This window comes from Rhinoraja longicauda, chromosome 37 (assembly GCF_053455715.1).
Source record: "Rhinoraja longicauda isolate Sanriku21f chromosome 37, sRhiLon1.1, whole genome shotgun sequence".
NCBI lineage: Eukaryota > Metazoa > Chordata > Chondrichthyes > Rajiformes > Arhynchobatidae > Rhinoraja > Rhinoraja longicauda.
The window spans coordinates 6,274,662-6,287,001 of record NC_135989.1 but is presented as its reverse complement, the minus strand read 5'-3'; the positions used below and the strand labels follow the sequence as shown (position 1 = coordinate 6,287,001).

At 56.0% G+C, this 12,340-nt stretch overlaps 1 protein-coding gene across 1 annotated transcript in view; it reads left to right on the top strand.

The window, feature by feature from the left end:
- Window positions 1-12,340, top strand: part of LOC144610618 (rho GTPase-activating protein SYDE1-like) — a 63,634-nt gene that overhangs the window by 34,729 nt on the left and 16,565 nt on the right. The window contains exons 2-3 of the mRNA XM_078429452.1: window positions 6,616-7,098; window positions 8,610-9,398. Coding sequence (XP_078285578.1) covers window positions 6,616-7,098; window positions 8,610-9,398 — 1,272 coding nt within the window. The remainder of the gene's footprint in view (window positions 1-6,615; window positions 7,099-8,609; window positions 9,399-12,340) is intronic.

Here is a 12,340-nt window from a genome sequence, read left to right as displayed (position 1 = left end):
CCTCTGCCTTCCTGCCCAGTGCTCTGCTCCGCCTAGCCCTGTGTCTAACGCACAGCCAAGTACGATCGCTCTCTGCTTCATTCTCCCCACCCAGCTGCAGCCTGTCAAATCTGCCCAGTCCTCTGAAGACAGGCACAAGAAGCTGGAGTAACTCAGCGGGGCAGGCAGCATCTCTGGGGAGAAGGAATGGGTGACGTATCTGAAGTTTGAAGAAAGGTCTCGACCCGAAACGTCACCCATTCCTTCTCCCAGAGATGCTGCCTGTCCCGCTGAGTTACTCCAGCTTCTTGTGTCTGTCTTCGGTGGAAACCAGCATCTGCAGTTCTTTCCGACACAGTGCGCCGGGGATGCCAGCAAGTCTAACCAGAGATGTTTCCGAGGCCCGCGTTGCCAGTGGATACAGATCCGTGTTTATACTGCTTTCCAGCCGGCTTTGATTAAAGAAAGTTGGCAGGCGGTGGCTGCCTCGCAAGTCGATCTCTTCCACTGCCTCTCGGCCGAGGTATGTGGGCCCAGGCAGTGTGTGAAGCAGGCTGCCTGGCTGGCACGGGCTTCCGACAGTCCCTGGGTGCGTGCTGTGTGGGAGAGAGCGGGTGGAAATGTCAACGGCACGTGGGGTAGAGAACAGGCAACACCCCACATCTCCCACACACCCACTCACCCACAAACCCGGGCACACTCACTCTTTAATGCTTCTCTACTTTACTGCAGTTCTTACCTCAGTGCGTCAGCAGAGTCACAGAGGGGATCTTATCGAAACGTATAAGATTATTAAGGGGTTGGACACGCTAGAGGCAGGAAACATGTTCCCAATGTTGGGGGAGTCCAGAACCAGGGGCCACACAGTTTAGAATAAGGGGTAGGCCATTTAGGACGGAGATGAGAAAAACTTTTCAGTCAGAGAGTTGTGAATCTGTGGAATTCTCTGCCTCAGAAGGCAGTGGAGGACAATTCTCTGGAATGCATTCAAGAGAGAGCTAGATAGAGCTCTTAAGGATAGCGGAGTCAGGGGGTATGGGGAGAAGGCAGGAACGGGGTACTGATTGAGAATGATCAGCTATGATCACATTGAATGGCGGTGCTGGCTCGAAGGCCGAATGGCCTCCTCCTGCCCCTATTGTCTATTGTCTATTGTGATACAGCGTGGAAACAGGGCCCTTTGGCCCGACTTGCCCACACCAGCCAACATGTCCCATCCACACATGCCCCATCCCACCTGCCTGCGTTTGGCCCATCTATATACTAAAACTCTCGTTTGTTTGTATGTTTGTGACTGAACTACAGCCAAAACCGGTACACGATAGCACGACAATTTTAGGCCCACCTTACTCACCGTCGTCCCTTTGGTGCTAATGGAAGAAGTTTCATTGAAATCGGTGTTATATTTTTAAGTATTCACATTTTAAAGTTTAAATCTATCTCCTAGGGAGGGAGTGGGAGGGGGTGGAGGGAGGATAATGGGGTTTGAGGGGGATGGGGGGGGGGGGGAGGGGAAGGATGGGGATGGGTAGAGGGGAGGAGGGGGTGCTGTACCAATGCAGGAGAGGTTTTGGGCCCAACAGGTCCACTTGGTCTAGTATATCCCTCTAAACCTGTCCTATCCATGTACCTCAGTACTTAGTACTTTACTTCAGTACTTTAGTAACTTCAGTACTTAACTTCAGTACTTCACGTTAGTAATTTACTTGGAGATACAGCGTGGAAACTGGTGTGGAAAGCGGTGTAATTTAAGCATAGATACAATAGATCTTTCACAAATATTTAATACCGATTTTAATTGTTGAGTGCTGGGTGTGTCGAGGCGAATGTACACGGTTGACACAAGCTTTAGATTTTAGATTTAGAGATACAGCGCGGAACAGGCCCTTCGGCCCACCGGGTCCGTGCCGCCCAGCGATCCCCGCACATTAACCTATCCCACACACACTAGGGACAATTTTTACATTTGCCCAGCCAATTAACCTACAAAACTGCACGTCTTTGGAGTGTGGGAGGAAACCGAAGATCTCGGAGAAAACCCACGCTGGTCACGGGGAGAACGTACAAACTCCGTACAGACGGCGCCCGTAGTCGGGATCGAACCTGAGTCTCCGGCGCTGCATTCCGCTGTAAGGCAGCAACTCTACCGCTGCGCCGCCGTGCCAATAGACAACAGACAATAGGTGCAGGAGGAGGCCAACAAATTTCCAAGTCAAGACTTGGCCTGACAGGGAGGGGATGGTGTTGCCCAGCACCTGCTGCCCTTGCACTTCTTGTCAGTGGATGTAAGAAGAACTGCAGATGCTGGTTAGAGACTGAACCTTGCCTCAAACGGCTGTGGAGGCCGCCAATGGATATTGGTAAGGCAGAGAAGGTCTTGATTCTTGATTGGTGCGGGTGTCAATAGACAATAGGTGCAGGAGGAGGCCATTCGGCCCTTCGATCCAGCACCGCCATTCAATGTGATCATGGCTGATCATTCTCAATCAGTACCCCGTTCCTGCCTTCTCCCATACCCCCTGACGCCGCTATCCTTAAGAGCTCTATCTAGCTCTCTCTTGAATGCATTCAGAGAATCGCCTCCACTGCCTTCTGAGGCAGAGAATTCCACGGATTCACAACTCTCTGACTGAAATTGTTTTTCCTTATCTCCGTTCTAAATGGCCTACCCCTTATTCTTAAACTGTGTGGCCCCTTGTTCTGGACTCCCCCAACATTGGGAACATGTTTCCTGCCTCTAACGTGTCCAACCCCTTAATAATCTTATACGTTTCGATAAGATCTCCTCTCATCCTTCTAATTCCAGTGTATACAAACCTAGTCGCTCCAGTCTTTCAACATATGACAGTCCCGCCATTCCGGGAATTAACCTAGTAAACCTACGCTGCACGCCCTCAATAGCAAGAATCAGAATCAGTGTGAGGGGTTTTGAGAAGAAAGCAGGAGAATGGGGTCAGGAGGGAGAAATAGATCAGCCACGATTGAATGGCAGAGCGGACTTGATGGGCTGAATAGCCTAATTCTGCTCCTATCACTTATGACCTTAAGACCAGCATCTGCAGTTCATTTCTACACACTTATTAGTGTTGACCTGGTCCCGGATAACTGAGCAGATTAAGGGTGGAGCAGCGGTAGAGTTGCTGCCTTCCAGCGCTTTCTACCAGAGACGTGGGTTCGATCCCGACTACGGTGCTGTCTGTACGGAGTTTGTACGTTCTCCCCGTGACCACGTGGGTTTTCGCTGAGATCTTCGGTTTCCCCCGCACTCGAAAGACGCACAGGTTTGTTGGTTAATTGGCTCGGTTTAAGTGTACATTGTCCCCAGTGTGTGTCCGGGTGGTGTTAATGTGCGGGGATCGTTGGTTGGCGCGGACTCGGTGGGTCGATGGGCCTGTTTCCGCGCTGTATCTCTAAACTAAACTAACCTAAACTGGCTTGCTCTCCATTGAGTTGTGGTGAAAGGGGGATCATTCAAGCTGGCTGCCTTGCTGTGGAAGATGTTCACACGTTATTGGAGTAGAATGAGGCCATTCGGCCCATCAAGCCCACTCTGCCATTCAATAATAGACAATAGGTGCAGGAGGAGGCCATTCGGCCCTTCGAGCCAGCACCACCATTCAATGTGATCATGGCTGATCATTCTCAATCAGTACATTCCTGACTTCTCCCCATACCCCCTGACACCGCTATCCTTAGCTCTCTCTTGAATACATTCAGAGAATTGGCCTCCACTGCCTTCTGAGGCAGAGAATTCCACAGATTCACAACTCTCTGACTGAAAAACCTTTTCCTCATCTCCGTTCTAAATGGCCTACCCCTTATTCTTAAACTGTGGCCCCTTGTTCTGGACTCCCCCAACGTTGGGAACATGTTTCCTGCCTCTAGCGTGTCCAACCCCTTAATAATCTTATACGTTTCGATAAGATCCCCTCTCATCCTTCTAAATTCCAGCGTATACAAGCCCAGTCGCTCCAGTCTTTCAACATACGACAGTCCCGGAATTAACCTAGTAAACCTACGCTGCACGCCTCAATAGCAAGAATATCCTTCCTCAAATTTGGAGACCAAAACTGCACACAGTACTCCAGGTGTGGTCTCACTAGGGCCCTGAACAACTGCACACAGTACTCCAGGTGCGGTCTCACTAGGGCCCTGTACAACTGCATGGCTGATCTCTGCCTCCTAATCCCACTTTCCTGCCTTCTCCCCATTACCCTTGGCACCCGTACAAGTTCACAAGCTGAAGGAGTTTCATTGTTGGCGCTGCACGTATGTGGAAAATATTCCCTCACTCTCTTGCCTTGCGCTTTGCAGTTGGCGGAAGGCTGTCAGAAGGTGAATCACTGGGCTCACTCTATCCCAGCCCCTGCTCTTCCTTCTTTTTTGCCGCTGGATTTATGTGGCCAGACCTATTAGGTCTCTGGTCCACTCGTGAGTCAACTGCATGTGTGGCCCAGATGTGCGGTAATGGAACTGCAGATGCTGGTGATAGACACAAAGTGCTGGAGTAACTCAGCAGGTCAGGCAGCATCTCTGGCAGTTTTGCAAACGTCATTCAGCCATTAGATTACATTATCATCCTTGTCCACATTACATTGGACCCCACCAGCGGCCACCAGTGTTCACGGAAGGCTCCGTGTCCGTCTCCAGGGACACGGGGGCATAGACCTAAGCCCGGAAGAGGGGCAGGCGGTTGACTCTGGCGACTGCCCCTGGCCTCGACCTGCGAATGGCCATCTTTTAGTTCAGTTCAGAGATACAGCGCGGAAACGGGCCCTTTTTCGGCCCACCGGGTCCGCGCCGACCAGCGATCCCCGCACACTAACACTATCCTACACCACTAGGGACAATTTTTACATTTACCGAGCCAGTTAACCTCCAACGCTGTACGTCTTTGGAGTGTGGGAGGAAACGGAAGATCTCGGAGAAAACCCACGCAGGTCACGGGGAGAACGTACAAACTCCGTACAGACGGCGCCCGTAGTCGGGATGAACCCGGGTCTCCGGCGCTGCATTCGCTGTAAGGCGGCAACTCTACCGCTGCGCCACCCAATATTGATTCATATTATTGTAAATAATTGACTAAATTAATTTTTGGTAACAATAAAAGGAGTAGGACATTGTAGAGGGATCATCATGCTGTGTCTAACCTGGGATTGTGTGATGGGGAGCAAAGATACTAGAGGAGCAAGGTGATCCACTCCGTTGAAATCGCCTATACTGAAGTGTAGTACGCAAAGGAGCGTAACGGCCGCCATTTTAGTAAGCAAAACCCGCCCTCTCGCAGTGTGATCAGTGTGTAGGGGAACAGTATGTGTGATGATACCATTAAAATGCAGAATATATCTCATCTATCAACTCACAGGTTTTTGTTATTTTTCTTTTAAATGTTTCTGCAAGTTTCTGCCTACTAAAATGGCGCCGTGACGTACTACGGTTTTTAGGGCCGAGTGGCCTATCTTGCTCTGCTCTGTTATTTTTGGTGTAGAGGGAGCGTCCGTCACTCTGTGTGCACTCCGGTCCACTAGGATTGTGTGACAGGACAGTGCAGAGTTCGGGGACTAAACTGACGGGTGAATCTCTTTAGACACCAAAAGGCTGGAGTAACTCAGCGGGCCGGGCAGCATCTCTGGAGAGAAGCAACGGGTGAGGGAGGGTGAGTAGCGTGAATCAGAGAGAGGAGGAGTTGAGTATAGGAGCAAAGAGGTTCTTCTGCAGTTGTACAGGGCCCTAGTGAGACCGCACCTGGAGTACTGTGTGCAGTTTTGGTCTCCAAATTTGAGGAAGGATATTCTTGCTATTGAGGGCGTGCACCATAGGTTTACTAGGTTAATTCCCAGAATGGCGGGACTGTCATATGTTGAAAGACTGGAGCGACTAGGCTTGTATACACTGGATTTTAGAAGGATAAGAGGGGATCTTATCGAAACGTATAAGATTATTAAGGGGTTGGACACGTTAGAGGCAGAAAACATGTTCCCAATGTTGGGGGAGTCCAGAACCAGGGGCACAGTTTAAGAATAAGGGGTAGGCCATTTAGAACTGAGATGAGGAAAAACTTTTTCAGTCAGAGAGTTGTAAATCTGTGAATTCTCTGCCTCAGAAGGCAGTGGAGGCCAATTCTCTGAATGCTTTCAAGAGAGAGCTGGATAGAGCTCTTAAGGATAGCGGAGTCAGGGGGTATGGGGGGAAGGCAGAACGGGGTACTGATTGAGAATGATCAGCCATGATCACATTGAATGGCGGTGCTGGCTCGAAGGGCCGCATGGCCTCCTCCTGCACCTATTGTCTATTGTCTAAAAAATGCTGGAGTAACTCAGCGGGACAGGCAGCATCTCTGGAGGAGATTCCTTTTCTCCATTCCTTCTCTCCAGAGATGCTGCCTGACCCGCTGAGTTACTCCAGCATTTTCTGTCTAAAGAGATTCACCTCATCAGCTTAGTATTTCGGGTTAATCCCTTCATCTGAAGTAGGCCACGTCTCGGAGTTGGTTGAAGGGTCTCGGCCGGAAACGTCACCCATTCCTTCTCTCCAGAGGCGCTGCCTGACCCGCTGAGTCGCTCCAGCTTTGCGTGTCTCCCGTGGGAGCTGGTGAGCTGGTTTCTGACGAGCATTGTTGTGGTTGTTCCTCTCTAGATGCCGATGTGTGTGAGCGGGGTGACGTTGCCACGAGGTGCGTGATCGGCGGCGACGGGCCGAGCGGGAGACGGTGTGGCGCTGGGCCGAGCCGGGGTCCGGTGTGGCGGCGCCGTGGGCGGCAGGCGGGCGCCCAGCCCGGAGCGGGGCACCCGTGCCGACGGAAGGGAGGCGGCGGAGGGCGAGGAGGGGGAGATCTGGTACAACCCATCCCAGGAGGACGAGGCGGTGGTGCCGATGCTGAAGAGGGCGGGGGGAGGCAAGGTGGAGTGGTGCGTGCAGCTGCCCTGTGCCGGGGAGGAGGCCGAGACCAGCGACTCGTCCAGCAAGCCCGTCTCTGCCGACACTGCACTGGAGCCCCCGCCGACCAGACCCCGCACCGAATCATCACCGCCCACACACCGCCCACCACCAACACTGCCCACCGCCAACACTTGGCACAACGTGCAACCAGGGTCTGTCTACAGCGACACAAACTCTCAGGTGACTGATGGGTCAGGGAGGCAGGGAAGTCAGGGTCAGGGGGTCAGGGGGTCAGGAGGTCAGAGTCAGGGAGTCAGGGTCAGGGGGTCAGGGGGTCAGGGTCAGGGGGTCAGAGAGTCAGGGGGTCAGGGAGTCAGGGGGGTCAGAGAGTCAGGAGTCAGGGCCAGGGAGTCAGAGAGTCAGGGAGTCAGGGAGTCAGGGCCAGGGAGTCAGGGCCAGGAGTCAGGGTCAGGGAGTCAGGGGGTCAGGGGTCAGGGAGTCAGGGTCAGAGGGTCAGGGAGTCAGGGTCAGGGAGTCAGTGGGTCAGGGTCAGGGGGTCACAGATTCAGGGAGTCAGGGTCAGGGTCAGGGAATCAGGGTCAGGTAGTCAGGGTCAGGGAGTCAGGGTCAGGGAGTCAGGGCCAGGGAGTCAGGGTCAGGGAGTCAGGGTCAGGGGGTCAGGGTCAGGGGGTCAGAGAGTCAGGGGGTCAGGGTCAGGGGTCAGAGATTCAGGGAGTCAGGTCAGGGTCAGGGAGTCAGGGTCAGGGGGTCAGGGAGTCAGGGTCAGGGAGTCAGGGTCAGGGAGTCAGTCAGGGTCAGGGAGTCAGGGTCAGGGGGTCAGGGAGTCAGAGAGTCAGGGGGTCAGGGTCAGGGAGACAGGGTCAGGGAGACAGGGTCAGGGAGTCTGGGTGAGGGAGTCAGGGGGTCAGGGAGTCAGGGTCAGGGGGTCAGGGAGACAGGGTCAGGGTCAGGGAGTCGGGGTCAGGGAGTGAGTCAGGCCCAACTTGCCCACACCGGCCAACAATGTCCCATCTCCCCTAGTCCCACCTGCCTGGGTTTGGTCCACAACCCTCCACCTCCCCTCCCCTCACTTCCCCTCCCACCTCACCTACCCTCCACTCCCCCTCCCTCTTTGTAGATTGGTAGACACACAAGGAAGGGGTTTGTGGGGGAGAGGGGGGAGCTACTGGATGGGGAGGGTGAAGGAGATGGGAGTGGGGTATCACTGCAGGGATATCTTGCTAACTTCCCCCTCCTCCTCCCTCTCCCCCCCTTCCTCCCCCTCCCTCTACCCCTCTCTACCCCCCTCTCCCCCCCTCTCTCCCTCCCCTCTCTCCCCTCAGTCCCCCTCCCTCCCCTCTTCCCCGCTCCGCCTCACAGTGTCTTGTCAGGATGCCCATTATGTGCCTCTCACTCACTCTCTCCCCCCCTCTCTCCCCTCTCTCCCTCCCCTCTCCCCCCCCTCAACTTCCCCCTCCCTTCCTGCTCACATTGTCTTGTCAGGATGCCCATTACGTGCCTCTCACTCACTCACTCTAACCCCCCCTCTCACTCTCTGTCCCCCCTCTCTCTCCTCTCTCTCCCCCTCTCTCTCTCACTCCTCTCTCCCCTCTCTCCTCCCCTTTCCTCTCCCCTCCCTCCCCTCTCCTCTCTCTCTCCCTCCCTCTCTCCCCTCCGCCTCACAGTGTCTTGCCAGGATGCCCATTACGTGCCTCTCACTCACTCTCTCTCCCCCCTCTCTCCCCCCACAGATGGAGCGTCAGAGCCCCCTGCAGATGGCGCTGTGTCGGGGGGCAGCCCGAGGGCGTTGGGCAGACGGGCGTGCTTGCCGCAGCGCTCGCTGTCGGAGCGGGTCAAGTCGACGGGCACGGTGGGCAAGCTGTCTCTGCGGATGAGGAGGTTGCCGGAGCTTCGCCGGAGGCTGAGCCTGCGGGGGACGTCGAGGGGCGGGCGGCAGGAGGGAGGGGGGGGCTCGGAGAGCGGAGTGCAGCCCCCCCCGGCCCCCCCCGCGGCCGTCGCCGACCGCAACGTGATCTGCCGCTACCACCTGGACAGCAGCGTGGCGTCGCAGGGCGGCGGGCGGTCACGGTCCAAGAGGCAGCGCGGCCTACGCTCGCTGACACGCCAGGGTTACCTCAGCGACGGAGACTCGCCCGAGCTGGTGGCCAAGGGGGACAAACATGGCGGCTGCCCGCGGCTGGACACCGCGGCCTTCCGTCCCTACGCCCTCTCCGACCGCCCCCGCTGCGCCCAGCCTCTCTCCGGCCTCATCCACCTGCGGCTGCTCGGCATCGAGGGGCTGCCAGCGCCCCGCGCCGCCCCCGGGCACGTGTTCTGCGCCGTGCAGGTGGACGCGGTCAGCAAAGCCCGCACCGCGCTGCTCGCCTGCCGCCAGCCCTTCCTCAGCCTGGACCACAGCTTCAACATCGGCCTGGAGCGCTCGCACACTCTCACCCTGCTCGTGTACGCCTGGGAGCCCGGCTCCTGCCGCAACCGACTCTGCTGCCACGGCGCCGCTCTGCTGCCACCACTCTTCCGCGGTGAGGACCACGCGGAGGGGGAGGGTCTGTGTGTCTGGACTCAGCCGGCTCCCACACTCCAACTAACCGTCTCCCACCTCTCCCCTCTCCCACCCTCCTGTCTCCCACCCCCTGTCTCCCACCCGTCTCCCCCTCTCTCCCCCCCTGTCTCCCACCCCCTGTCTCCCACCCGTCTCCCCCCCCTCTCTCCCCCCCTCGCTCCCCCCCTATCTCCCCCCCTGTCTCCCCCCCTCTCTCCCACCCTATCTCCCCCCCTGTCTCCCACCCCCTGTCTCCCCCCCTCTCTCCCCCCCTCTCTCCCACCCTGTCTCCCACCCTCTGAATAACCCTGTCTCCCCCCCTATCTCCCCCCCTGTCTCCCACCCTCTGAATAACCCTGTCTCCCCATCTCTCCCCTCTCGTGTCGCCCCTCTATCTCCCACACTCTGCCACCCCATCTCCCACTCTCTGACTAACCCTGCCTCCCCCTGTCTCCCCCCTCTCCTGTCTCCCCCCTGTCTCCCACCCCCTGCCTCCCCCGTCTCCCACCCTCTGTCTCCCACCCCATCTCCCCTCTATCTCCCACCCCCTGTCTCCGACCCCTGTCTCCCCGTCTCCCACCCCCTGCCTCCCACCCCATCTCCCCCCTCTCTCCTCCCCCTCTCTTCCCCCCCCCTGTCTCTCCCCTGTCTCCCCCTCTCTTTCCCCCCCCCTGTCTCTCCCCTGTCTCCCCCCCTCTTCCCCCCCCCCCCTGTCTCCCCCCTCTCTCACCCCCCTGTCTTCCCCCCCATCTCCCCTTTGTCTCCCACTGAGACGAACCCTGCCTCCTTGTCTCTCACCCCCCGTCTCCCCTCTGTCTATCACCCTCTGTCTCCCCCCCCCCCCCCCCCGTCTCCCACCAAACTCTTCTCTCCCCCGCCTCTCCCATCCCCTCGATCACACGTCACCCTCTAGTTCTGCGTTATCCCACTTTCTCATCCACTCCCTACACTCTGGGGGGCAATGTGCAGGGGGCCAATTAACCCCCAAACCCGCACGTCTTTGGGATGTGGGAGGAAACCGGAGCGCCCGGAGAAAACCGGGTGTTCAACGAGATCTGGGTGTCCCAGTGCATCAGTCACTGAAAGGAAGCATGCAGGTACAGCAGGCAGTGAAGAAAGCCAATGGACTGTTGGCCTTCATAACAAGAGGAGTTGAGTATAGGAGCAAAGAGGTCCTTCTGCAGTTGTACAGGGCCCTAGTGAGACCGCACCTGGAGTACTGTGTGCAGTTTTGGTCTCCAAATTTGAGGAAAGATATTCTTGCTATTGAGGGCGTGCAGCGTAGGTTCACTAGGTTAATTCCCGGAATAGCGGGACTGTCGTATGTTGAAAGGCTGGAGCGATTGGGCTTGTATACACTGGAATTTAGAAGGATGAGAGGGGATCTTATTGAAACATATAAGATAATTAGGGGATTGGACACATTAGAGGCAGGAAACATGTTCCCAATGTTGGGGGAGTCCAGAACAAGGGGCCACAGTTTAAGAATAAGGGGTAGGCCATTTAGAACAGAGATGAGGAAGAACTTTTTCAGTCAGAGAGTGGTGAAGGTGTGGAATTCTCTGCCTCAGAAGGCAGTGGAGGCCAGTTCGTTGGATGCTTTCAAGAGAGAGCTGGATAGAGCTCTTAAGGATAGCGGAGTGAGGGGGTATGGGGAGAAGGCAGGAACGGGGTACTGATTGAGAATGATCAGCCATGATCGCATTGAATGGCGGTGCTGGCTCGAAGGGCTGAATGGCCTCCTCCTGCACCTATTGTCTATTGTAAAACCCACGCGGTCACGGGGAGAACGTACAAACTCCCCACACGCACAGTGCGCCCGAGGTCAGCATCGATCCCGGGTCTCTGGCGCTGTGAGGCAACAACTCTACCGCTGCACTGTCTGCCACCCCACTCCTTCCCCGGTCTGTTCCCACTGCCTGAGGGGATTCCACTCTGTACTGACGTGGACTGACACCCCTTGCAGAGGGAAGGAGAGGGGGGGGGGGGGCACATCTAATTATTGGGGGTGGGGACATCCTTATTTTTCTGTCCCAGCCTGGGCTTTGGAGTGAAAGAGAGGAGCACTTCCTGGTTCCCCCTCCCCCCACATTACCTGAAGGAGAGGTGGGAGGCCAAGAAGGGTCCCGACTCAAAAACGTCACCCATCCTTTTACTCCAGAGACGCTGCCCGTCCCGCTGAGTTACTCCAGCGCTTTGTGTCTATCTCGAGTGTAGAAATTGGGAGGTCGTGTTATACAAGACATTGGGGAGGACACATTGCGTTCAGATTTGGCCACCGTGTTACAGGGAAGATGTTGTCAAGTTGGAAAGGGTCCTGAGAAGATTTACCAGGACTTTGCCAGGCTTTCGGGAGTGGTTGAGCAGGCTGGGACTCTGTTCCTTGGAGCGCAGGAGGATGAGGGGAGATCTTACAGAGGTGTATAAAATCTAAAATCATGAGAGGAATAGATCGGGTAGATGCACAGAGTCTCTTGCCCAGAGTAGGGGAATCGAGGACCAGAGGACATAGGTTGAAGCTGAAGGGGAAAAGATTTAAAAGGAACCTGAAGGGCAACTTTTTTACATAAAGGGTGGTGGGTGAATGGAACGAGCTGCCAGAGGAGGTAGTTGAGGCTGGGACTATCCCAACATTTAGGAAACAGTTAGACAGGTACATGGATAGGACAGGTTTGGAGGGATATGGGCCAAACGTCAGCAGGTGGGACTAGGGTAGCTGGGACATGTTGGACGGTGTGGGCGAGTTGGGCCGAAGGGCCTGTTCTCGTGCTGTGTGACTGTTATAGACACAAAATGCTGGAGTAACTCAGCGGGTCAGGCAGCGCCTCTGGAGGGAAGGAATGGGTGATGTTTCGGGTCGGGACCCTTCTTCAGACTAACATGAAGAGGCTAGAAAATGGTCCCGTCCCGAAACGTCACCCA